This window comes from Protopterus annectens, chromosome 3.part0, assembly GCF_019279795.1.
Source record: "Protopterus annectens isolate FY-2018-M chromosome 3.part0, PAN1.0, whole genome shotgun sequence".
NCBI classification, from domain to species: domain Eukaryota; kingdom Metazoa; phylum Chordata; order Ceratodontiformes; family Protopteridae; genus Protopterus; species Protopterus annectens.
The window spans coordinates 390,954,518-390,981,116 of record NC_056731.1 but is presented as its reverse complement, the minus strand read 5'-3'; the positions used below and the strand labels follow the sequence as shown (position 1 = coordinate 390,981,116).

At 37.7% G+C, this 26,599-nt stretch overlaps 1 protein-coding gene across 2 annotated transcripts in view; it reads right to left on the bottom strand.

Moving 5' to 3' along the window:
- Positions 1 to 26,599, bottom strand: part of VPS41 (VPS41 subunit of HOPS complex) — a 2,347,711-nt gene that overhangs the window by 157,860 nt on the left and 2,163,252 nt on the right. For both annotated transcript variants that reach the window (XM_044064839.1, XM_044064840.1), the window contains exon 25: positions 21,890 to 22,026. In XM_044064839.1, coding sequence (XP_043920774.1) covers positions 21,890 to 22,026 — 137 coding nt within the window. The remainder of the gene's footprint in view (positions 1 to 21,889; positions 22,027 to 26,599) is intronic.

Sequence of the window (26,599 nt, the reverse complement as noted above, 5' to 3'; positions counted from 1 at the left end):
ACTCACTGGTCACTGATGTCAGAAATCGATATGCAACAGTCAGTAGAGAGACATACAGTTGTTACCATGTCAAGAAGCAGTCACCAAACACAGAAATGGAAAAGAGACTGCCAGGCTGACTTCTGGGCACAGTGCACACTGCCCGTACACATAAAGGTGAAGTGGCACTCACTGACAGCAATCTGGAAAGCTTGCCTCTATACTAATATTTGCAGGAAGGAAAATTAATTACTCTTACTATAAACAACTTTTGTTGTATACTACCTACATTCATCAACGGTTCCTTTAATCTGCATCAGCTGCGTATCTTCACACTGAAAGTTAGAATTAGGACCCTGACGTTGGCAACTTGGGATTAGATGAAAAGAACAGAAAAGAAGACATATGTGCCCTTACTCCCCTCAAATCTGACAATAACAGTTCCAGAAAAAAAAGCTTAATGAAAACCTCAATGGTAAAAATTCCCAAATGTTCTGATTTACTGCAAAATGACCTTCTAAAGCAAGATCAGACACAAATGTTCAATATACAGAAAGTTGGCAATCAAAGCATTAACTTCAAAAGAAAGAAAGAAAGCAAAAGGCTAAAGATCAGAAAACTGACCAACAAAAAGAGAAAAAATGATAAGAATGTGTTTTTTGGAGGGGGCAATGCAGCTGAGCCCCCTACACACCCATAGCTTAATTATTCTGCCTCTGTGGTACACATCCTCAGGAGATGAAGGCATCTCCTTTACCATATACGATCATTCACAAGCTCTTTGATTCTCTTCGTTAGGAAATGGTGAACTCTTTTAAGCTGGGATATGTGCATTGCACATTATATTCAGAAATTGACCTAATAAGCAAATCTGCAGCTAGGTCAACTGGCACCCTCAGCAGTTCTCCAAACTGTCACCCATCCTTGAGTTGAGGAGCCAAAAAAAAGTTTATCTGCATCCTACAACTGTAACAATCACTTCACTACAACTACTGCTGAACACTGACATTCAGCTGCAGCTGTGAATGGCTATATACACATGGCACTTCTTAACAGCCTGTGCCCAGAGCAGCCACCCCCTTACCCCCACCCTAGTTACAGCTTTATTAATAAGGGAGAAATTCAGGATGGCTAAGAGTCCCCTAAGATGAACAAGGACCTTCATCAGAGCTCCACAAGACAAAAAAACTTTTGCCTCCGCTCTTTTAACGCCTTGAACTCCATACCAAGCAGTAATGTGCAAAGATGTACTTTCTAGGGCCTATGCTACACTTAACAGATCATATAGAAATCTGTCATGGGAAGACTGACATGTATGCTACTCCACTCCACTAAGGCCTTTATAAAGGGAAACCATCTCCTATGGAACAGATACAACTGAATTACAAATGCTTCCAGTTTAGAAAGAGTGACTTTTAAGACAGGCTCCACTGGTGGGAAAACTCAGTGTCTCTGTCTTTTGTTCCCTGATACTGGCTGAGAGATTTTGGAAAAGCCAGCCCATTCTGGTCTTCCTGAGCTTGTGAGCATCGCCAAAAATGAGGTCACCTGAAGTGGAGCCATAAAATGAAGACATCATTCCAACTTCATTTGTCTCAGACACAGAAATTACTGGATCCTAGGAATATTCTACCCAGGATAACAAAGGAGAGGAAGACCTTCATTTACGTAAGGCTCCAATACAGAGTAGTTTGGGTTTGACTCACTCAACATGTAAGCCAACTTATGAAAGACATGGTACTACCAAATTTTAGGTGGCTGGGTTCCAGTGCTTCATGTAGCATATACTTGCAGTAGCATGGAGTGATGACAACTACCACCAACTATACCCTTAAGATGTACTGTCCCATACCTGCACAGCCTATTCCTGCCAGATGGGGAATGCAGCATATGTCCCATTGCTGGATCATCTTTAAGAGATGAACTACTACAGCATGGCCTATGGGAGTCTCCTTAATATTGACCAGACAGCCTTGTTTATCTTGGGAGAAGGTCCAATGAAATTTCCCCAGTCCAAAGTCTGATCATAAGCTTTAGCTGAAGGACTTGTCGAATTTCTCCATGTGAACAATCCTGGAATGCTTAGGGTCAGGATGCTCAAATGTGGGAGAGTTGGTGAGAACTTTTAAGGGCCACTTCCAAGGCAGCTGCCAGGGATGCACCTCCCACACGTCTCAGCAAGCTAGTAACAGGAACTTATAAGAAAGAGGGTTTGACAGATGTTGATCTCTTACATTTTCCTATCAGTTTGGTACTGTAACAGGGTCATGAAAAGGATCCTCCTGCTGGTCACTTCAGTGCGCACTATACACAGCAGCTGCCTTCCTTTTAGTGATATATGCCTTGAACTTCTAACTACAGCTACGTTTTTTGTGTATGACTGAAGTGCTGACACTTGTAGCAATGATTCTCATAATGTTCCTCTCTCAAGCAATACAGACAGTACTGGTAAAGGTCATGGTTAGTGATATGACAAATACAGGAGCACCTGGTATGCTTCACCATTTTAGGCATGAAACATAATATCTTTCCTAAGATGGACCTTAGGAATGACAGCCAAATTATATTAGGGTTGGAAAAGAACACAGGAATGTATAGGCTGGATGAACTCTCCTAAAGTGACACATGATATAATGCACAGTAGAAGGAGAAGTCCTCAGCAGTGATAGCTAAAGAAAAGTCTAAACTGTGTTAAATTGGGATGTTATAAATCGAAATCACAACAGATAACAACCAGAGAAGGCCCTGAAAATGGATCAGATATTCCCTGGACTGGAATAATTAGGAAAAAAATACAACAGGGTTAGATATTGCTTCAGAACATAAGTGGTGGTCTCTGAAAGGACAACATGCAAAGAAGGCCAAAATCCGCAATACCCTCCTGGCTGACAAAATGTGTATTAGAAGTGATATTTTCCAAAAACAGAAACTTGAGCTTCACCGAATGAGCAAGCTTGAATGGAGAAAAGTAAACATTTTTTAAGCATAAATTCAGTTTCCCTACAAAGTCTTTCATAGCCTTAAACACAGAAAGGACTAACCAATTGCTCCATTATGAAAACTAGATACGAGAAACTGATGACAAACACCAGTACAAAGATAACACAAAATAAATGAGAGGCCTCATATAACGGCACATACTGTCACCATATAAGAAAAATAAACTGTTCCATTTGATGGCACAAGTTTTTCTGGGCAGGTTTTTCTGAGCTCTTGAGAATCCATCAGGCCCCATCTGAAAGACGTGGGTCTCTTGTGACTACTCTCCATGAGACACCATTCAGTTTACCTTAGGAAAAGGAGGGGATTAATTTGTGTGGACTGATCAGTGAAGCAAAACAGCATGATCATGAGAACTTTATCTTAATGGGAAAGGAATGTGATTGCAATTTCTGGAGCAGGACTCCAAATCAGGACTGGCTGGGCCATATCACTCCTATCAGCATTAAACACGGTCTCTGTTTGCCTTCTGCAGTAGCTAGGAAGCTAAGGGAATGGCATATCCTGAAAGCAGCCATCTTTGCATGTTATGAGGCTAAAGAATTTACTGCATTTTTCACTAGTGAGGAAACAATGAGATCCCAAACTGGATGACATCTCTTCCAAAGAAGGTCCTGGGGTGCTTTGACACTGATGAACCATTTATGAGGTACTAAAAAACTGCAATTAAGCTTGACTGCCAGGCAAATGAGCGTGCCCAGAATGTAAACAGCTGTCAGTGAGAAGGCATTTTGGTTGATCCACTGTAACAATCACATAATTTCCTTACAGATACAGTAGAAGCCAGGATGTCTTATTTGTCATTGTACTACATCCTGTGATTAGGTTTATAGGTTTATAGGTGTTTACTAGGTTAACAACCACAAGGGCCTTTTTAAGCCTAACCATGCATTAGAAATCTCTGACAAGTTCTGATACCCTTGATAAGTGTAAGCATGGGCCTGGGAGATGAACCATTTACAGGTTACCTGTATCCATTAGAGACACAGGTGCCAAACCAGGGATGAATTTCTGGTTTCCCATCCAATTGTCCAAGTTGCACTTGAATTGGGTTAGGGAGGAACTCTGCTTCACATGGATGGGGAGCCTGTTCCATAGACAAGGTAGCCTCTGGGATACATACCTATCTCTCCAGCAGGTCCTATTTATATCACAGGCAAGGTTTAAGTCTTTAGAATGGATAATTCTGGTGCTGTTTGTTTTCTGGATCTCCAGGAGGTCCATAATAGTGGGGTCTGACAATGCCCTGTATGCCAGGCATAGATCTCCCCTAAAAAGCCTGTAGGAGGCAGAATACAAGGACAGGGCCTTGAGGCAGTCTGCATAGGACGCTTTACTTACTCTCTGTATTCTTTTAGTGAGGAACCTCTGTGGATGTTTCATTTGTTGGATATGCCTGGTTAGGTGCATACCAAAGGGGGCATTGTACTCAATGATAGGTCTGATGAATACCAAATACAGTGGAACAATGACTTCCTTGGACTTAGATGCCATACCTTTGTTTAGAAGTTGAGCAACATAGAATGATTTCCTCACCACTGCAGACACATGATGGTCAAAGTCTAGATTACTATCTGTGTGTGTTCCTAAGTCCCTGACGACTAGGTCAACTCTACGGGGTGTGTTGTCAATACGATAGTTAACAGGGATGGATGACTTTCCAAGGGATACTATCATGCATTTCTTGGCATTTAGTTGTAGTCCACTCCTCTGACACCAGAATATTTGTGTCAGTATGACATTCAATGACAGCTCCTAATTTGCAATCATCTGCAAATTAGTTAGCCAGAGACCACTGAGATTGGCCTTGAATTCTGAGAAGTAAATGCCAAAAAAGGAGCAGTCCAAGGACTGAGGGACTCCACTTATGACTAGCCTCTTTGTAGAGATGGACTCCCCAATTCTAACTTCCTGGGTCCTGACTGTGAGCCAGCTGCCTATCCACAAGGTGACATACGGGTTTGTACTGAACCTCTTGAGTTTGTTAACAATGCCCAAGTGGAGTAAATACTGTCCCTATTCAGTTAGTCTGGCCCTTTGGGAAGAAAGGAGTCAAAATACTATACGAATGGAAGTGCCAATCTCAGCATAAGGACATTTATATATAGGTATCCTTCTGTCCACATCCAGAGGCCCTTACTTGCAAGTGGGTCTCAGAAAGGCAGCATCTGTGGTGTTTTAAGCAAGAGGAACTTGTGAAAGTAGATGGGGCTATCCACCACCAAATGTCTCAGTAGCTAAGTTTGAGTAGTGTAATGCAAGCCTGAAGACCCTGCTGGTGAGGCACTACTGCACCTGGTGAGATGTGATGTTATGAGGTAGTGCCATCTGTGGCAGGGAGAGCAGAGCAGTACATGTGTACATATTCCAGCACAGCTAGCTATAGTTTTGTGAAAGAATTGTATGTTTCTTGACTATCACACTGACTGCACAGATGTTTGAGTTAAAAATGTATTTGCAAAGTTACTTGTATTAAAAAATGCATCAACAGTAGGTCCTGCTGGACAGAAAGAATGTATGCATGTATATTAGGTTGTACTGTTGCAAATGATCAAATGTGTATGTTTTATCAGAGAACCATGGAAGGGTGGAAAGTTTAAAATTGTTTTATAGCTTTCAGATGCTGCCACAGATCTTAGCAAAGCTCTTTGCATTGTACAAGAGTCAGGTGGCCAGAGGTGATGTCATCCTCTAACCAGCATCTGGTTTCTTTGGAACCTTCACAGCAACACTTTAGAATCTGACAGGAATGCTTTCTGACAGGATATATACCTCACACATCCTTTTTGTATCTCTGTGGTTGAAACTCTGTTGTTTATTTTATTCAGTATTCTCCTGTTTTCTGTTTTACGATTTATCATTAAATATTTTACTACTTTTCATTGTGGCTGGTCTTTTAGAGAATACTTTTAACATCCTGAGAGTACTTATGATTGTGTTAGTGACACTGTGGCTGCTCCTGAAAGCATTGTTGCTTTGGTCAACACCATACCATATGTATTAGTATTAATTTTACACAGTATAATTGGGTACCCTGATTGCCTTAGAGTCTGGGCAGAAAGGCACAGCTATTAAATCTGTGCCAGCTTTTCCCAGGCATGTGTGTGTGTGTGTGTGTGTGTGTGTGTGTGTGTGTGTGTGTGTGTGTGTGAAACTTAAATAGTCAAAGTATGTGTGTCAGCTACTGGGAACAGGGACACAGAGCTTGAAAGTGGTCACTATGGAGTTTTGTGTGGGTCTGGAGAGAGCAGAAGAGTCCAGCCCCAGGTCTGGAGCATGCTCCCTGTGTGCTCTTAAGAGATATTGTGCTTGCTGCAGGGAGTTGCATCTGAAAATACTGTGCAAATCTATGTTTGCTCTTAGTGACCATCCCTCACTGAAGGCAGTGGTGAGGACTGAGACTCCTTAACTGCTGGCTTGAAGTGGGGACCTGTCACATGAGGTACTACTGCACCCTGATGGTTCCGACACATTATCTTTATATGAAAGAGAGCAAAGAGAATAGCTATCACTGTGTAACCTAGTCAATGAAAAAGAAAATCAGTCAAGACTACCACGGATACTAGCAGTACCAGGAAGGTGGGCAGGATGTCTCAACCTCTGTAGTGGGTAGAAAGGCCCTAATACACAGTGCCTGGTGGTACTCAATAAGCAAAAGAAACTACATGGGAGTCAATTGCGACTTGTTCTAGTTTACTGCCTAAATGGTAAAAAGATGAAACACTGAATTCCAAACCAAGAATAGATACTAGTGGTTGAAGAAAATAGAAGTAACCTGTCTAAAAACAGAAATATCTTCACTGATGTCAAAAGCACAATTGCAGCCACCTGCTGTATACATATGTTGAAAACCTAGAGAATGAAGGAAAAGCTGAGTACCAGGGTCCGTATTGATGGTGACTGACTCATGAAGGTAGAAATCTTAGAGGTTCACAGCTCATCTAGTCTCTTTGACAAAGGAAAGACACGACAGAAAGAAGCCCAACCATGCAGGAGTTTATCATATTTTTGAAAAATATCCTTTACTGAGCATGATACATCATAACATAAACACATATATCATCTTTAAAAGGACAATTACAGCATTTACAGCAAGAATCATCTCATAACTCAGCAATATAAAACCCTTTATCAAAAGGAATCCCCAAACTTCACCCTGTTACCCCATTCTTCTTAGATCGATGCTGGTTTATCATGCAGCAATTTCCATTTCTCTATTTCTCCCCTCCAGGGCATTTACTCCTAGAATGACAAATTAGCTTACGTACATATTTGTTTACATCAATTACTTTTTAAATCTAAAGCTACTTGAGCAAATAGATGCACCTTATTAAAAACAAAAATGTAATATAATTTGCTATCCCATCTCACCCATTAATTATAGAATCATTTGATCCTGTAAAGATCTTCCCATATTCCTAGGAGTGATATTCTCCTTTTCTTCCTTTTATCACACTCCCATATTGTGTTGCTGACTTTTAACAGGAGCTACTATCCATCATCATCACAACCCTCTATCCATGACCAGGGAAACCTTGGGTTTGGCATAATGGTTAAGGTATTCACCTCATAGACAAAAATACGTTTGATCCTAACCACAGCTTATTGGCTAGGTTTAAAATGGCCCATCGGGAAGTTATCCTAGTATTCTCCTATGAAACTAAAAAAAAAAAAAAAATGAGCTGCTTATAGATGATGTAATGCTGCAAACCTTTCTACATCTTCCACATCACTCTATTCTCCTAAGTACATCAGTTTCCAAACAATCTTTAGATCACTTTTCTTTCACCACATTTACAACCTATTTTACTGCCTCATTTTCCACTTCTGTTTTAAGGGCAGATTGTACACTGAGTCAGCTGTATCAATCTTGCATATTATGCACAAGCGGCAACTTTCAGTATTACAACATTCTATCTCTTTAACAGCATATCATGTTTCTGACAACATCAACAGCCCTACCAAGCCTGTCCATCAGAAGCGTAACAGGTGAGCCTAACAGGTGAGCCTAGCAGAATCCAGTTAATGACAATAAGTGAAAAAACACTGACTGAGATTATTCCTCATTCTGTGCTGACTTTAACTTTTAAAGTGACCCCCACAGCACTCAAACATACTCAGTTCTACACTGTCCTCCACTTCTAACTTGATGTTATGGCATGTAGGGGAAACCTACTTTAGCTTGAGGAAGACACATGCAAAATTACCACCACTCCCTTTCAAATAAACCCAGCTAAGACTTACAGGTATTCACATGCTTTCACCAACACCTAAACAACTGCATGGGAAATTAAGAAGCCATCTGCCTTAAATGTAATAGTAAATTCAGAATAAACATCTCTCATATAACCTGCATATAAATAAGCTGTGTAACAAAAGGAAAATAATAAAAAAGTTGCAAGAAATTCTCATATCTCAAAACCATACTGAAACATGCCAGCAGCAACTTAAGAGCACTATTAGAAAATATAAAACGAAATCCAAACTTACGGTTGCCAAAGATAACAAAGGATACTAAAATTCTTTCTTCAGCTATGTCAGAAAATTAAGAAATAATTTGGCAATAATCCATGAATGTGGGTGGGTAAAGCTTGATTTACCAATGGTTAGTTTGTTTGATCACGACAGTGAAGCCTGAGTGATTAAACAAAGCTAACTGTAGTCAAATCCTGATTTACCCACACCCAGTCATGGTTTATTGCTATTATACAACATTATTTAATAAAAAAAAAGTCTTACTTTTTGTAAATAGTGTAATTGTATAAAAGGACTTTAGTGTTCTTCTGCCATCTTCTAATAATCTTGGGCATCCCATACATGTAGTGGGCACGCTCTGTCTTTACAAATGAATGGTTGCATGTGCACTGCATTTTTTTTTTTGAAAGGACTGTTGAGTGTGTATATATTTCCTCAGGGCATCCAGATATTGCTATACTTTTGGTCTGTTTTAAAAGATATGGTTTCTGACAAATCATTCAGGATTGAAGTTATAATAACTGAAATACCCATTTCAGGAGGCATTGCAAGGTATGCAGTGCTTTTTTATTAGCTATATTGTACTATTCTGCTCTATGAAGCAGTTATTTCTGTAAGAAAAATGTTCCCTCTACAGTAAGTGATAACTTAATAAAGGAGTTAAAAAAAGAATATTGCCCAAATTAATTACCGTACACCATCACTAGAACTTGGGACGGTAGCAAATTCCTTAGTAGTGTGCCATCCTGACTACCAAAATGCCCTGATCTGGGCTTTTGAACACTAACTTGGCCTGCCTACAGTAGGTGAAAAATTCTACTGCTAAGTTGCTGACTGTTACATTTAGAATAAGTCATATCAAGCTTGTACTAAACATCTGTGCTGGCTACCAGTAGTGAATGGATGTGTTTAAAATCCTCATACCCACCTTCCATGCCTTATGCCTTAAATAATCTAGGGCCTGCTTATCTGAAAAAGATGCTTAAATCCTATGGCTTATAAGACAACTCAGGTCAACAGCTGTGGCTGTTCCACGCACTCAGCTGGAGACATCAGTTAAGATATTGCTTTCTTATCTTGCCCCTGTCCTTTAGAACCAGCAATAGTCCCCTAATTTGGGCTTGTGATATGCAGGATTATTTTTAACGAGGTACCTTAGATTCCATCATTTTTAGAAGAGTTTACTGTGAGCCTACTAGAGGATCTACACTAATTTTAGAACACTGAATTTTTAAAAAACTCAGTACTAGTTCATTTTACTCTCTAGCTCAGTGCTGCACTTTAAGAGAAACTGTGTTTGTTTTTAATTATGCAGTTTTCTTATTTGTACAAAGAAATAATTAGTTTAAATAAAAATAAATTAATATTCTTTTCTTTCTCTCATATTCAATGGTGTACATACTATTACTACTCTAAATTGTGCTTTATGATAAATAATATCAAGAATGAAATTCCTTCCAGCCTGTATTACTGTGTAATAAATTATTTTCATCTCTCCTGTGTTTGCAAATGCCATAGGTATTTTATTCCAAAATTCTGCACCTCCTGTCTCCCCCTCATTTGCACTCCAGCACACACACCTATCTCATTCTTTCACAATTATTTAATCTTGCAGACACTATCTTGTGAATTGAGAAAGAACCCCACTGCTCGCATTAAGGACCGAGATAAAAAGCTATGATGTGGTATTTTTTGATTCAGAGACACATTGGCCAAAATGAAGAAAGACTTCGCCATCTAATTTGCATGCCCCTGAACTGCTGCTAACTACTGCAAGTGCAGGCCAGCACTTCCTGCGGTAGTTAATAGTTGAGGTGGCCACATTGTCTTAGCACAGACAGCCCCCCCCCATTTACTCTCCCACACACAATATGCACATTCAAACACACAAACACATACCCCATACCAGTCCCTGTGTTGTCAGAACATCTCCGATGTCTCCTTTTTCCTGCCCTCATCAATCATGGATGAGTTTAGTCAATCATTAATACCAGACATTAAGAGTTTCACACTTTGTATCCTGCAGTAAATCTGTGGTAGTGCAAAAACTGTTAGACTTCCATTCCTGATTTTGTCCTGTCCTAAAAGGTTGAGATGTAAGCCTACTGCTTCCTGTCCTCCCACTCACATGTCACAACCTACTGCAGGCATGGAGTAATGTACAAGATCCTCAATATATGCTTAAAAAAACTGCTGCACTTAAACTGGATTAGTGCTGAGGCTTACTGTGGTAAGGGTGCAGGGTTTGAATAATTTTATCCCCCCACCTTTGTAGTTGCCCCTGTTTTTGTTAATTCTTTTTTTAAATGGTTTCCCTGGTGCATTGTGCCAGTGCGGTGGACTAATTGTCTATGGGTGATGGGAGGGAAAAAGTTGGAATCCTTTTTAGTGCCTTTAGGAACTACTACTTGATAGTATTCCTGGTCTCTAGTTGTTCTCACCAACCCCCACTGATTTTTTTTTTTTTTAATTGAAAGTCTTTACGCACTCCTTATAAATCATCCCTGGTGGATAACAAGAGTATTTTGTTTAAAAAATTCTTAATTATTTATTCTTTAATGGATGAACATCCTTGTTTTACCAACTAAATAAGCACTATTTTTTATTTATTTATTTCCATGTGTTTAATGGGGAAGTCCAATTTGGCTGACAAGACCCATTTTCAGCCTACGAAGAAAAGCCCCAAGAGAAATAACAACAGTAGTACTTATGCAACATACAGAATACCCAGGTAACATTTAGCAGCAATACATACAAAGTGAGGACGAATAAAGCAGATAATTATGAAACAAACAAGTATATTTTGCAGCAACATAATCAGCAATTGGTGCAGTTAACTAGTACTACATTAGGTCAAACAATTATATGCATTTTGGCATAAGAAGAGTAGAAGACAGAAAAATGAGAGAGAAGAGAAACTCACTAACATATACGTGTACATACGAAAGGTAGTTCTGGAAAAATTTACCCCGGGGAATAGAAGGGACATAGACAAGAGTCAAGCAGGAATGGTTTTAATTTATCTTTGATGATAAGTGTGTTGTTGAGGAGTATGACTGGAAGAGGAATTGAGTTGCAGGATGTTGACATACAGTTTATGAGTTTGTCTCTGTCTCTGCACGCAAGACACTGTAATCAATGGGTGTAACAATTCCAGTGATCAATGGTATTTTTGTCTGTTTTTTTTTTAGACTACTATATCTGGTTTTCATGCATCTATTTTTTTTTGAATGGCTGATACTGGGTTGATCCCATGGGATATAAACTTCCTCACTGTCAGTTATACTTTCTTCTTTAGGTTTCCAATACTTCTCAGCTTCTTCCATATTGTAGTGTTTCCACAATCCTCAGTGTAACAGTCTTGCCACATTTTTGTGCCTTTTATTGCCTTTCAGTGTACTGACTCACAGCTATCACACCCAGCGATGAGATGTGTGCCTGTTTTCAATTTTGCTTTACAGAACCCACATTTATCATTTTTATCCACTTTTTCTATAGACTTTGTAAACCAACATGTAAGAAAGCCCACTATCTTGTGACCAATACTCCAGTCTAAATAATTTAGTTGACTAGTAATTACAGAACAGATGAGCACCTTGTCCATGTAATGAAAAATAAAGTCTACCTTTTCATGCAAAACAGAGCAGGCATTTATTGACCTCCCCCTTCACATTACGCTCTCAGTGTAGGCTCACCTCTTACCTTCTTGAAGGGAGTGGACATCATATTTCCTAATTGGAAACATCACTGTTTTGGAAGAAGGCTTTATATTGTTATTATTAATGATTTTTAATTAAATAAGATCCAATACAAAAATACACAACTCCAATCACAGACATCAATAAAGGCCATAAAATAGCTTAACATCTCTAAGAATACAAATTTAAAAATGTCAAAATAATTCAAGAGAAACACGCTAGGCAATACAATTACATCCCCAAAAGAACAAAATACTCCGTATACCTCTTTCTGTTATTGACACCACTGAATCCAAGATGTTTTGATCACCCAAGTTATCCCCAAACATAAGATTCCCTAACTGATAATATAATATAATATAATACAATATAATATTACTTTATTACATTTGACAATCTTTATTTTGTTTATTCTGCTTTCTTGCACACTTAACAAGCTCTAGTAGGTCCTGACATTACTTTCACCCACTGTCTCCTTTCTCCATGCAATCTCCCCTTTCCAGGCTTTGGCTGTGTGACTCTTAACCCAACCTTCTAATCAATTTCTCTGTTACCATCCAAACTCTGTCTTCAATCCCTAACCAGCAAAATCTTCACCTTGTAGGAACCTCCTTTCCAAAGGTATGTTCCCAATCCTGAATGCAGTCATCTCAACAAACCCTAATACTAGCACAGTCCCAGAACATATAAATATCACCCGCCACAGCTTCATCACATCTCCAACATTTGCCCTTGCTTGCTCTTAACCCCCTACTTAACTGCAATGATGTCCTGTACACTACGTTATCATAATGAAATCTCAAAGGGAACCAAGATTCAGCTTTTTACACAAATGGAAGAGATTCACTGTCACAAGCTAGCTAGCATATTGTGTTATATTGTTTACAGCGGGGTGTCTCCTTTAATTTCTACTCAGTATACAGCATGTGATAATGACCTACAAAATTGCTTTACCACATTTCATTATATCAGAAATAAAAATGTCACACATTGTACCAAAATAGATTTTTGGAGGTCATGTCTTGAAAATGGCCAACCTGAGGTATTTGAAACTCTGCATAATTTCGTATCTGAAAACAAGCTTCATCTATCCTGGGAAATAAGGAAGAAAATTAAAGAACACTTGAATGGGCTAAAATCGGACTTCCAGAAGTACTTCCCCAAACCTGAAGAAGAAAACTATTGGATTTCAAATCCTTTTGAAAAACAATATGTCCAGGCAGCTAAATTATCAGGCAAGGAGAAAGAGAAGTTGAATGAACTTTCAACTGATAGTACTTTAAAAGCCAAATTCAAAGAACATGTTCTTATTAACTTTTGGGCAAACAGCGGAGAATACGAGCAGCTTTCTGACAAGGCCCCTTTGTTTCTTTTGCCATTTACATGTACTGAATTAGCAGAGAGAGCTTTCTCTTCTTATGTCTTTATTAAAAACAAATATCGTAATAAGTTGAATGCAGTTCCAGATTTACGATTACACCTTTCATCAATTGAACCCAATTTAAAAAAAAACTATGTGCCTCAAAACAAAGACAAGGCTCGCACTAAATATGTGCAAGATAAAGTTGTTTAATAATTGTTTGTTTAGTCTGAAATGTTTATTAAGTTTGAAATGTTTAATTGTATGATAACTTTATAACTTATTTATATGTATCTCTGAGTTTTGAGATTATACATATATACATATATATATATATATATATATATATATATGCACTGTTTGTTCACTTTACTATTAAAGATTGTTTTTTATAATTAAATTTTATTCGTTACAACAAATACATTGGAGATAAAAGCAACTATTACAAATGACAGCAATATGAGGGTACAATTTCACGGAAATGGACTGCCAAGGGGTACGCAAGTCAAAAAAGGTTGGGAACCACTGCTCTACACTGTTTAAAATGTCCACTTAGTGGTTAAGACACATGTTTGTGGGTTGTAACATTTTTGATTTTATTAATTTATCTGGCCCACAATTAAAGTGTACATGTAGGTTGGAGAGGCATACAGTTCCTGAAGTTAGCAGTATACTCCTGCTTTTCTTTTTGTTCCTGAAGTGTTAGTGGAAGATTTTATATTCCAGAAGTGTTAGTGGAGGATATCGAAATAGATGGTCAGTCACATTTTAGCAGCCTGTCTTCTTAATATTCAGATATGCTCATTTTACAATGGGCAAACAGATTAGACTATCCAATCAGGGTACACATTTTTGAATGGTAATCATCCTTTATTTTGTTATGTCCAGTGATGCACTGAGCTCTTCCATAATATCATCACACACTGATCCTGGGGATATAGCCAATATATTATCAGACAAATGTAGTGCTAATTTTACCCAATCTACCCACACTGTTGCCCCCACTACCCCTGAAAGTTAGGTTTCCCCTGAAAACAGCTTGGAACAGATCACAGAATTCCTGCCAAAGGCTTACAATAATATTTTCACAACACCAGGCAACATACAGGTTGTATTCTCAGCACTGCAAAGTATGCACTACCTGAACCTCTACTTAAACTTTTCAACTTAAACCTGTTTACAGGGTTTGTGTCTGATGACTGGAGAATTGCCACATTGACTCCCCTATACATGGGTGGCCCCTTTACAGATCAAGGTAATTATAGAACCTTCAGCCTCATCAGAGCTATACACAAAGCCATGGAAATTATCATAGCAGAACTAATTTATGTAAACATAGGCAACTTAACTCAGCTAGACCCCATTCAGTTTGGTTTTGTGAAGGGCAGATCCTGCATCCTGAACCTAGTAAACTTCTTAGAAAAAGTTATAGAGGCTGTGGACAGTAGACATTCTATCTACACTTTTTATCTTGACTTGGTCAAGGCTTTTGATATTATTTTCTATGCTAGAAATATTAATAAATTAGACAAACATAATGTAACCCCCCCCCATGTTGTGTGCTAGATTGCAAACTGGCTATCCAACACATCCCAGGTTGTGAAAAATTCTGGTAATAAGTAGGGTGCAACAGGGATCCATGCTAGGTCCTCTCTTATTTGGAATTTATTTTGCAGATAGCCAAGCCAATATTCCAGAATTGTGGTTGACCAAGTTTGCTGATGACTGCTAGCTAAGAACTGTTATACAAAACAGTTCAATGAACATACTTAGTGTACTGAAAATTACTCAAAGTTAAAATGCCAAAACGTCAGCGTAGTATCATTCAGCAAAAAATATGCTCCTACTTCATATGTTATAAATGGTACTCCTCATCAGACAGAGACAGTTATATGAAACCTGGATATTTATGTAGACAACTCTCTCCCATTCAATCATGTTTCCATCACAGTCAGGATATCCTTCAATCTGGCCCATTAATTATCAAGGAAATATATTCAAGGGCTAATTAAATCATTCTAGCCCTGTATTTTCCCATATCAGACCCATCACTGAATACAATGCCCCTTTGATATGTACAGCTCTAAGCATATCACTCAACTGGAAAGACCATTAAAGTACAAAGGCTTCTGGAGAGGCAACTACTTGTGTAACTATTCCCTTCTGATAGTGTCAAAAGTTCATTTCTCGCTTTTTATTTTTAATTTCACTGATCTGCTTGCCAGTGTCCCTTCAAAAGCTAATTACCACATACTTCAATGATTTCATCCAAAACACAATATTTCACTGAAATGCTTTGCAATACTCCTTTAAAAGCTAATTTTATATCTATATATATATATATATATATATATATATATATATATATATATATATGGATTCACTTTATAATCTCCAAATCCTGAAATATCGAATTTCAGAATTTTGAGATCATAAAGCTGAAACCTGACAATCCCGAAACCCCAGAAGCGTGAATTTTAAAATCGCGAACACTACACTAACCATACACCACACACACACACACACACACACACACACACACACACACACACACACATATATATATATATATATATACACACACAGCTTTCCTCAACACACAAACATTCAAACCTACACTACACTGCGCCCCCCACACACGCCCTACTTAAATATACTAACTCCACAGTCGCACTACACAGACAAACACACAAAAACACCACCATACCAGCTACATTCCCCTCGCACACACAGATCACAGCAACCAAACACTGACACACACTAAAGCCCCTAACCAAAACCCTTAAACATAAATACTTACCTGAACTTCCAGCTATCTCTTCACACAGTGCAACACCAGAAGCGCTACTTCAAAATCTCCGTACTTCGGGATTTTGAAATTCGCGCTTCTGGGGTTTCGAACTTTTGAGCTTTCGGCTTTATAATCTTGGGATTCTGAAATTCGGTATTTCATAATTTCAGGATTATAAAGTGCTTATATATATATATATATATATATATATATATATATATATATATATATACACATATTAGTAGGTGTGACTCAGAATGCAATCTTCAGACTTCTCATGACCTACAGGCTTGCTTGTTTTTAATTAAAATGAGGTGCTAATGAAAAGAAAACAGCTAGCTGCTTTGGAAATGTAACAAAAGTATTTTTTTCATATTTTCAAGCTTTTTTGTTTAAAAATCCTTGTTTATAGCTAAAACTAAGGATATTAACATATCATCCTCTTCTATAAAACAAGGTAAATTATCTTCTATATAAAATATGATTGTACGTAAATCCCCCTTACAGTCCAAGACCACATCATCCTATTAACGCAATCTTGTTTTTTTTCTAGCCTTTATCTTGTTGCAGTATAAGGTTAAAAGTATAAAGTCATATTAACGTTATATTGCATCTATCTAGACTTTACACTGTAAGAGGACTGCATTACAACAGTCGTTCTTATCTTGCTACAGTGTAAAGTCTAGACACATTACAACTAAAATAATTTCTTACTTTAATATCATTAGCATATTCAAACTGTCAGCTGTCAATGGTAAGTCCCACCTTCCACTTAAAATATCTGACTGCATACTATACAGAACAGCTTTACAAAATGATATACAATTTACATTAAGAACAAAAGCAATTTCACTTAAAATTACTTCTTCAGTCAATTCACTATCCTACTATCATGTGAAACATTTATTTATTTATGGGAGTTAGTTTACCAGGATATAGCTCTGAACTTAATGGACCAATTTCAGTCTTAGATTGGAAGCACAAAAATATCAAAGGGACATAATGTGGGATTTATGCCTTACAATTCCCAAACGTGTGACACAGTCAACATCCCCCAAGCTTCCCTTAAACCTAACTGCTCCCCCTAAACATTATTATGCATGGTTTGTTCCCACAAATTCCATTGATTTCTGTCTAATTTTCTTATGCCCCCTTCCAAAATTCCCACTTCAATTTTTTTACCTTTTTTTTTTTTTTTTTTTTTTTTTTTACAAAATTCAGTACTTCAAATACAGTTGGTTTAGATTCTGATTTCCATTTTTTCATAACTGCTTTTTTGACAACCAAAAGAATTAAACTTAAGACCTTACTTTGTCTAGAAAGTTCAGATCCAATGTCCCAGCTTCCTTACAGCCATTTTCTTTCCCAGTATTACTGACAAAGTACTCTGCTGGGAATTTTTTAAATCTGGCAACTCATTGCACTCACAAAACACGTTCCCAGTTACCAATTTCGTTCCCATCAAGACCTTCAACATTTGCTATCTGCTTGAAGAAAAATTCTTTGAAGTCTGCCTGGAGCATAAAACTACCTATGCAAACACCTCCAAGCAAAAATTCTACACCCTCTGGACTTTGTTACATACCTGAAAGCCATACATATACCCTCCCATTGTACTCTCTCACTTATTTTGAACACATTTAAGTAATCTCATATACTAAAACTTAAACTTTAGCTTTTTGTTAAACAGCTGCAAGGTCCACCCCAGACAGAGCTTTTTCTTCTCCTTTTCTGGTTATTTACCTTTTCTCTTCAAACGACAACTGAGCAGTAAAATTTCTAATCCATAACCAGATTTTACCCAGTTTGATAACTTTGACTGTTTTTTTAAAAATAGTCCCTTGATTTTCACACTGGGAGAGTTGTAATCAACATGTTACTCAGTCTGTTAACAAGCATAACTTCACAAACCATCAAATTTTAACATAAAAAACACAGGGTATTACATAATGGCAAGTCAAATAAGTATCCATATGTCAAGAATGGCTCATTTGAGACTATGAACACCTACAAGGATCTGGGAATTATCATCAAAGACTTGAGATTTAGACATCATATCCATTAAGTGTATAAGAAAACACTGGATGTTATAAACTTAATCCAAAGAACAATCTCTAGAGGGCTGCCTGAGGTCCTGTATCCTTTGATCTTGCCAGCCTTAATAAGACCACATACTGAATATGCAATGTCATTTTGTTCATTTTATTTGTACTTTACATCCAATTATTTAAAAGAAAATCTAGTAGATACAGAAAAATTTTAGACATAAGGTTAGGGGTCTAAAACACTGACCCAATGAAAATAGCTTAGCTTCTTTGCAGTCATATTCTTTTATATTCTTAAATGTAACAGAGGGCCTTATTAAGCCTTTAACTGCCTTCATAATGATATACTGTCAGCTAACCTTAAATTATCACCACTATGTATTGGTATAAATACCCACAACTACATGATGCATTTTGATGAGAGTACAGTTACATCCCCAAATATAAACACATTTTTAGTAAGAGAGGTGTAACAGTGGAACAGACTCCTATTGCTTATTAGACAGACAATATCTTTAAACGTGTTTACAAATCTTCTAGGTAATTATGCAAACAATGATAGGTTGAAACAGTTTTATTAAGGCCACAATTTCCAAGAAGATCCTTAGTAAGATTTGAGAATTTGTTTACCGAACACTGCGATTAATGGCAATTCTGGGAGATGCAACAGGACAAAGAATTTATAATGCAAGCAAAAGTCAAGAGTCAGACAAAAAAAATGAAAAATAAAAAGAAGTCATAACAGGGTAAAGCAACTTGCAGGCAGATGGAATAACATTAAATATTTCATTCCAGATAGCCATTGAGAAATAACAGAGACTAGTACAGAGCTGTTATGAGTTGGCAAACATAAGCCTACTGTAAAACCATACAAGAGTCAGTAAGGACAGAGAGCGAGAGAAAGTAAGAGATGGCTTATGGAGAATGACTGTAGACTGATGTGATTTAAACAAAGTGATGCTCTTATAAGAGCATGTTTTATTTTCATTTTACTTTTAGTTCAGACTGTTAACAGGTTTGGTGGACTAGTGTAACTGACACTTTAAATTCACAAGCCAAGCTCCTGAGAGTGCAACACAGAGAATCCTAAAAAAAATTGCACATATAAAACACTGATGATTAGAAACACTGATAATTCTAAGGAGGGACAAAGTACAGTTATGTAAGAATTTACCCTAATAGTAGATGTCCTACAGATCACTGTTGCAGTACTGCATCCCTCCCTCCCTCCCCTTCCCCGTTGTTGTTTGTACTTATTTCTATGCATTCAGTGGACCAAGGGAGGTGCAGTTACTTCTCTTCTCCTTCTAGCTGACCTTGTTTTTACCTTGCTTTATTTACCCAGGATTTTCCAGGGTCTCCTGGCTTTAGATAGTCTAAAGATATTATACTCCTACACCTGCTTATATTCCTAGGCTGACAGGCTTTTATAAATCACCAGACATACATGTGTTTGGAAGGTGTTTGGCTTTAGTATGCCAGCTGGACTTCAGGTTACCTTGCCAGGATAACTCCAACAGTATTGGAATACTGCATCAGTGATTTAAGGAAGGACATCACGAGATCTGCTGATAAACAATGACATTCTTAGAGACAGAAGTATGTCACTCTTGCAGATTCTCTAGCTAGTAAAATGGGTCAGGGTGGACTCCTGTGGAGATGAAGGTATATTTTCAATGAGCTCATTTCAGTCCAAAATGTTGGAAGCAACAATGCTATCTGGATTACATGCCATGACTGACTTATCATCACTGCTTAAATATCATGCCTGGCCCTCAGCCTGACAAACACCACTCTGCTGAGTATTAATTAAACATGAGGGACCCTTCACAGCAGGAAGGACTGGGATGATTACTACTATAAGCAGTGGTATCATAAGTAATTGTTTCTTTAAAAAATATTTTTTTAAATAATGCATTTAGAAAGTATTTGTGGTATGGTAGTGCTATTCTCATCTCAACTGTTTCCTGAACCCTAATCATAAATTGTATTTGCTACCAGAACCCTAGCCATTTTATCTGCTGCAAGAATTTTTGCTGAACTCAGCACAAAATGTCAATTATGCAGGTCATGATTATCTTCTAAGCACAAAATATAACACAAATGGAAATGTTTTGTAGAAGTCTGACACTTACAAGATCATACACTGGTAATTTCCCTGGGGATGTCATAGGTTCATAGATTAGTACTAGACTAACTGCCCTTGTGAGCCATTTTAAGCCTAGCCAATTATCCCTTGTGAGACTCAAACCCTGCACCTTCTGTTTGTAAGGCAAACACCTTAAGCATTAGGCCACCCTCCCAAACCCTCATTAGACAAAGTACAAAAAAACACAAAACACAACAAAAATAAAGCCTCTATAAATCCATCTTCCATCCATCCTCAACCCCTTTTTCCCATTTTGTATATGGGGTTGGGATGTCGCTTCCACAGTGACAATCTCAAGCCAAGGTTTACACCACTGAGTGGCTAGCCCTGTTGTGGTACTTTATTCATGTCCAATCCACCTAGTGCATGTCTTTGGAATGTGGGAGGAAACTGAAGCACCAGGAGGAAACCCACGTGACCACAGGGAGGACATGCAGACTCCACACAGAAGGCACCACAGCCGAGAATCGAACCGGAGAACCTCCTGCTGTGAGGAGACAATGTTAACTGCTGCACCACCGTGGCCATCTAAAAAAAAAAAACAAAAGAAAGCATCTATAAATAATAAAAAAAAGAACAAATCTGCGCTTGGCACTTAAAAAATCAAAGCCTAGTAATCATCCAATGGGCTAAAAACTCAAAAAAAGTACAGGGTTTAGCCAGGCATACTCAATGCACTCAAGTGACCACATTTGCTTTTTGAGCAGATATAACTGTTGAAAGTTGTGCCTACAACACAGATCTGGCAAAGCTTGTTTAAAATGATCCTACTTATTTGAAAAAGACCTATTTTAATTGCTGTAGGTAGTAACAGTTAAAAAATAGATTCATCATTCCTTCAGTGTTTAGAGGCAGTATTTGGATAGGTATAAATGTTTTGAACATTAGACGGGGCAGCAAAATATGGCTGTGAGTACAAAATGAAAGTTTTTGGCTGCACCCTTGGAAGAGTGCCTATTCACTTTAATTGGTGAAAAAAGGAAGAAAATGTGATGTGAACTGTCTTTTAACCATATTCAATGCAACAGTCATTACAATCCTGGTAATGCTGAACTACTGAAAAATTTGGGAACAAGGTATGACATTTGCCCTCTACTACATCCTACTCACATAATGAACTGCAGAAGCAATGATCCTCATGACAGACAGTAGCTCGGCTGCTTATCTACTGGTAAGTCTGAAAACCTGAGCTGTCCTTTTCACTTTTTTTTTCCCTCAAAGTGCTGCTTATTCTCCTTATATTCATTCATTTCACTGGGATGTGTAGGCAAGCTCACAAAAACAACAACCGTTTCAAGTGTAGATCACATCAATGTATTATAAGGGCTTATCACATTTAGACCTTCAGTCTTATTACAATTAATACTCTCTCTAAATTCTTCTACAACAAACCTGTAAATTGTAATCCTGGAGTATTTTAACCAGCGAATCTCTCAAGTTCGGAATCTCCATGCCCTCTTTAATTCTGCGGATTAGAAGAATGGGGTCCACATGTGTGCCAATATTATTCAGTAAGCCAGTGATAAAAGCTAAAAGGAAAGAGGAAGGTGGTAAGTTAACAGCAATGGCCACTATAAGATCACATTGTATGATACATACTAACTTTTCTCATTTTTTTTATAAAGTGTACTGAACTCCTTTTAGCTTTGCACTTCTACAAATTACATGGAAAATTTAGCTCAAAAATCTTTTACTTTGTTTGTTTTTTAAACAGAAAAAAATAACAAAACTACTACAAATGAAAGTAAAATAAGCTGGTGCACAGCAGTGTTAAGATCATCAGAAGGACTAGAAGTTGGAGTAAGAAGGGTTGAAGGCACTGGAAATGCACACTTGAGAGAAAAAGCTACAGGGTGGGTTACAATACAGATAATCTGTACCGTCAATGGTTTGTAGAGCAAAGGTAGGACAGGAGTACAGTCCAGAAAACCTGGGGCAGGAGTGCGGATGCAGTTGTAAGGTGGAAGATTTACATCTGATTGAGACAGTGGTGTGGGATAGATGCGTGTGATAAAGAATGTAACAATGTGCAACAAGCTTGGAATGAGTGGTGGGCTTGGACAACAACTACACACAGACAGCTGCAACAATTAGGCAGACTCAGTGGCCACTAATGATCTTACATCAGCATGTTTGTATTTGTAATGGGTTCCTCAAACTATATTTTGAGGAAATGTATCTTGGTGAATAATTCTGCACCCTTTAGTTACAGAAATGTATGCATCTATGTGAGAGAAGTAAAAGCAACAGTTAAATTGCTGCTAAATTATTGGAGCCAGTCTGTGTAAATAGCCATGTCTTGGGTCAAACCAAATGTCAGCAAGTGCTGAAGATAAAAATCAATAAGGGTTCTAAATGTGTGTTTGCAATACTATTAAGATGATTTGGTCATGGGGTGCTTGAATAACACTATACCACGAATTTCAAATGTCAACGAGGGTTGACATCAAACTGAAGACAGCCCATTAAAATTCAAATAAAAGTGAAACTAAAAATTATCAACAATTTATCATATACAATATTTACACTACTGATTCAGGTCTTGACAATTGTGCCCACACAAAAGAAGAACCTTCAGAAAACCTTCAGAAAGCTATAGCACATGGTTCAAAGGACATGGTCAGTATTGCATACCATCTGTTTCAAGAGCTATGTAAGTGAAGATTAAAGAACCCAGTACATGCAATGCAACACAAAACAATGCCATAGGGTTATCTAACAGAGACCTTGACCTAAACCAGATGGAAAATGTGCTAAAGAAAAACATTTTCATAATTTACTCTCACAACGGATGACTGAATTTTCATCTCTTCGTAGATACTTGGAATGACTGATCATACAGTTGACTCCATGGATGGTCTCTGGGGGCCCTTTTTTTCCTGAACAATAATAAGATGCAGCAATGGAAGCTGGAATTTGCTGATCGAGTGTTACATGCATATGTATATAACCCATCCTTCAGAGCAGAAAGCATCATACTCCACAGTAACAGAAACATAAACAGTTTATATTCCCACAAATCTACATCCAATAATCATAAAAACTGTAACATGGCTATGTCTACTACATCACCAAGTTTTTAAGTGGTAAACTGAAAAGATGCATCTCTCTTTCTGTGGAAAACATTGTACTGCCAAGGTGGTCAATGCCAGGCTACAACAATACATCCAGCCAAAAAATTCCTTAATGTGGACCAAATACAATATAAAATGTCATAACCATGCAGCTGTCATACTCTGTGTTCCTTCCCACAGGAACTTTCACAGGCTGAAGGTTAATCCAGTATGGTATAGAAGTGGCAAGCTGAACTGGATGTAAAGATTACAGTTCCTATTAATTTCTATCAGCACAATCTTTCTCAGTCCAGCACAGCACTAAACTCACAACACAGATCAAGTTGGTACAGAAGGGAGTGAGTGAGATGCAGAGTGAGAATTCATTATGAAAACAGACAATTCAGTTATCTAACCTTATGGCAAGTACCATATATTCACAGTTATCAGGACAAGTTGAGTACCAATATATGAATCCAAAAGTCAAGCGAAGGCATCTAAGTAACATATTATGAATGACTGTCACTGCAAAACCACATATGGTTATGGAATTGCAGTCCAGTCTGCAGTGTTCAGTAAATCTGTGAACTGCTAGCCAAGTCACTGTTTCACAAATGGTTGACAATGAAACACCATAGGAGAAGGCAGCAGATGTAGCTGCAGTCCTTGCAGAATGAACTCTGAAATATCTCTCCACCTTCTAAACTTTAACACAGCCCTGTGCAACCTGCAATACAAATGAAACAGTCTAGCTTACCCAATGAAATTCTGAACTTATGTGAAAAGGAATAGAAAGTTGACCTGACTTCATGAAGTCATCTTTCTTGAAATACAAGCAAAAAATAGCTTCTAGGATCTATCCTATGGAGTTTACATTCCAATGAATTGAGAAGGAAAGGACAGAAAGTCCTTGGATTCAAAGTAGCATCTGGTCTGGGCTTAGGCATGAAAGGTTGTTCAGAAGTGCCATTTTACCTTTATGAATGTCAGTGTCAGGTTCCAAACATATAATGCTTTGTGGCTCAGACACTCTTCTTGCTGAAAATCAAGTATGTTTCTCTCTTTTTTAATTTCTCCAAGTCTTTTGGTTTATAATACCATGATGGGAATGGACCCCATTCCTAAGTCAAAGTATGATTAAAGTTCATGAAATTAGTATTGTTTCAATCTTTGATGTTAGCCAGAAGGGCTTGTCACAGCACCCGCAATGTGCCCAGTAATGACTTATTTTGCAAATCATGTGGCGTCACATGTATTGGTAACACATCTAAGTACGACTGTAAATTATTTTTTAAGACCAGTTGCTCCTACTACTACTGGAGCTGTCTGGGTGTTCTTCCACACAGCCCTGGTTTCTGCCTGCAAATCCTGGTACTTTTTGACTTTGTGTCTCTCTGTATGTAAGATGCTATAGTCACTTGGTCTAGCAATTTCAATGATCAATGTTAGTTTTGTCTTCTTTTCAATGAACTACTATATCTGGTTTTGTCTCATCTGTTTTTGAACTGTTGATAATGGGTGATCCCATGTGATAAACACTTCACCATTTTATATAATGCTTTGTTGCTCATGTTTCCAGTGCTTTTCAGTTACTTTAACATTACAATGTTTGTACAATCCTCAATGCAACAGTCTTGTCGCATTATCTTATTTTTCAGTATACAGTCCTTCTGCATTTTCCACATCTCTTGCCTTCTCATTTGATCTTTCACCTTATATTCTTTCTTTTCTTTTTTTGGCACATTCAGTTGCTGCCTGATTTTTATCTACTGCTGGTTTGAAATTCACTCCCACTTGACACCAATATGCCTCTGCTAATCTAAGCAGGGAAGTCATCTTTGACTTATTCTTCTCATATTTTAAAACTTTCACTTTGTTTGGGTCTTGTGAGGTCATCAGATATGTATGCACGCCTATGACTGCAGTTCTATACATATATTAATTTTGAGGAGAGCCATACCTCCTTCAGAATGGGGAATATATAGTCTTGGTATACACTGATATTTATTAATCATCTGATGAGCATGAAACATCCTTCTTGTTTTCCTGTCCAAATGATTCAACACCTTTTGGGGCCAGTCAATTACTCCAAAACTCTAAGTTAGGATAGGAAGAACATGCTGGTTTATAGCTTGAACTTTGTTCCTAGATGTCCACATGGTTTTCAGTATTAATTTTAGTCTTCTAAAATATTCCTTACTAAGTTTTATTGGCATTTGTTCATGTTTTAATGTTGATCCTTCATCAATTCCCAAATATTTACACACTCCCTCTTGCTTAAGTTCTATTATGACTTTCTTGTCCCAGACTGTTTTCTTGTGCTGCAGCTTTCCTGCTTTAAAGGTTGGTTTTGCACACTTATCAAGACCAAATGACATTCTTTTATCATCTGAAAAAGTTTTAACCACTTGCAGTTGTGTTTTCAGTTACTCATCTGATGAACTATACAGTTTTAAATCGACAAAAAGAAGATGAGAAGTCTTTACACATTGTTTTCTGTGAGCCAAATCGTAGCCATGACCTAATCTTTTAAGTAAACAGCTTAATGGGTTAAGGGCAAGAAAAAGACCAGCGGTGACAAATAATTTTTATCCCTGGAATAATAATTTGTCCTTTATCATGGCTTAACTGCAAAGTGGTTTGCCACTGTTTCATGGTCGCTGTAATGTAATCGATGAGTATAAGGTGTATCATATACATTTTTAAGCACTCTTTTATCCATGAATGAATGATACTATCAAATGCTTTTTTGTAGTCTCTCCATGCCATACTTAGATTCCTCCCCCCATTATGACTTGGTTTAACAACAAATGATCCCTTGTTCCATATGATTTTCTTTTGTTACCCTTTTGTTGTATTGCCATGATTGAGTTTTCTTCTAAATGACTATAAACTCTATCAGCATTAGTTCCAGTGTACATTTTACACGTCTTTGGAAGACAAGTTATTGGTCTACAGTTTTTGGGATAGCTTGTAGGCTTGTTCTTAAGTAGGAGTATTGTTTTTCCTGTTATTAACCAGGTTTGTCTCTGTGATATATATTGTGTAA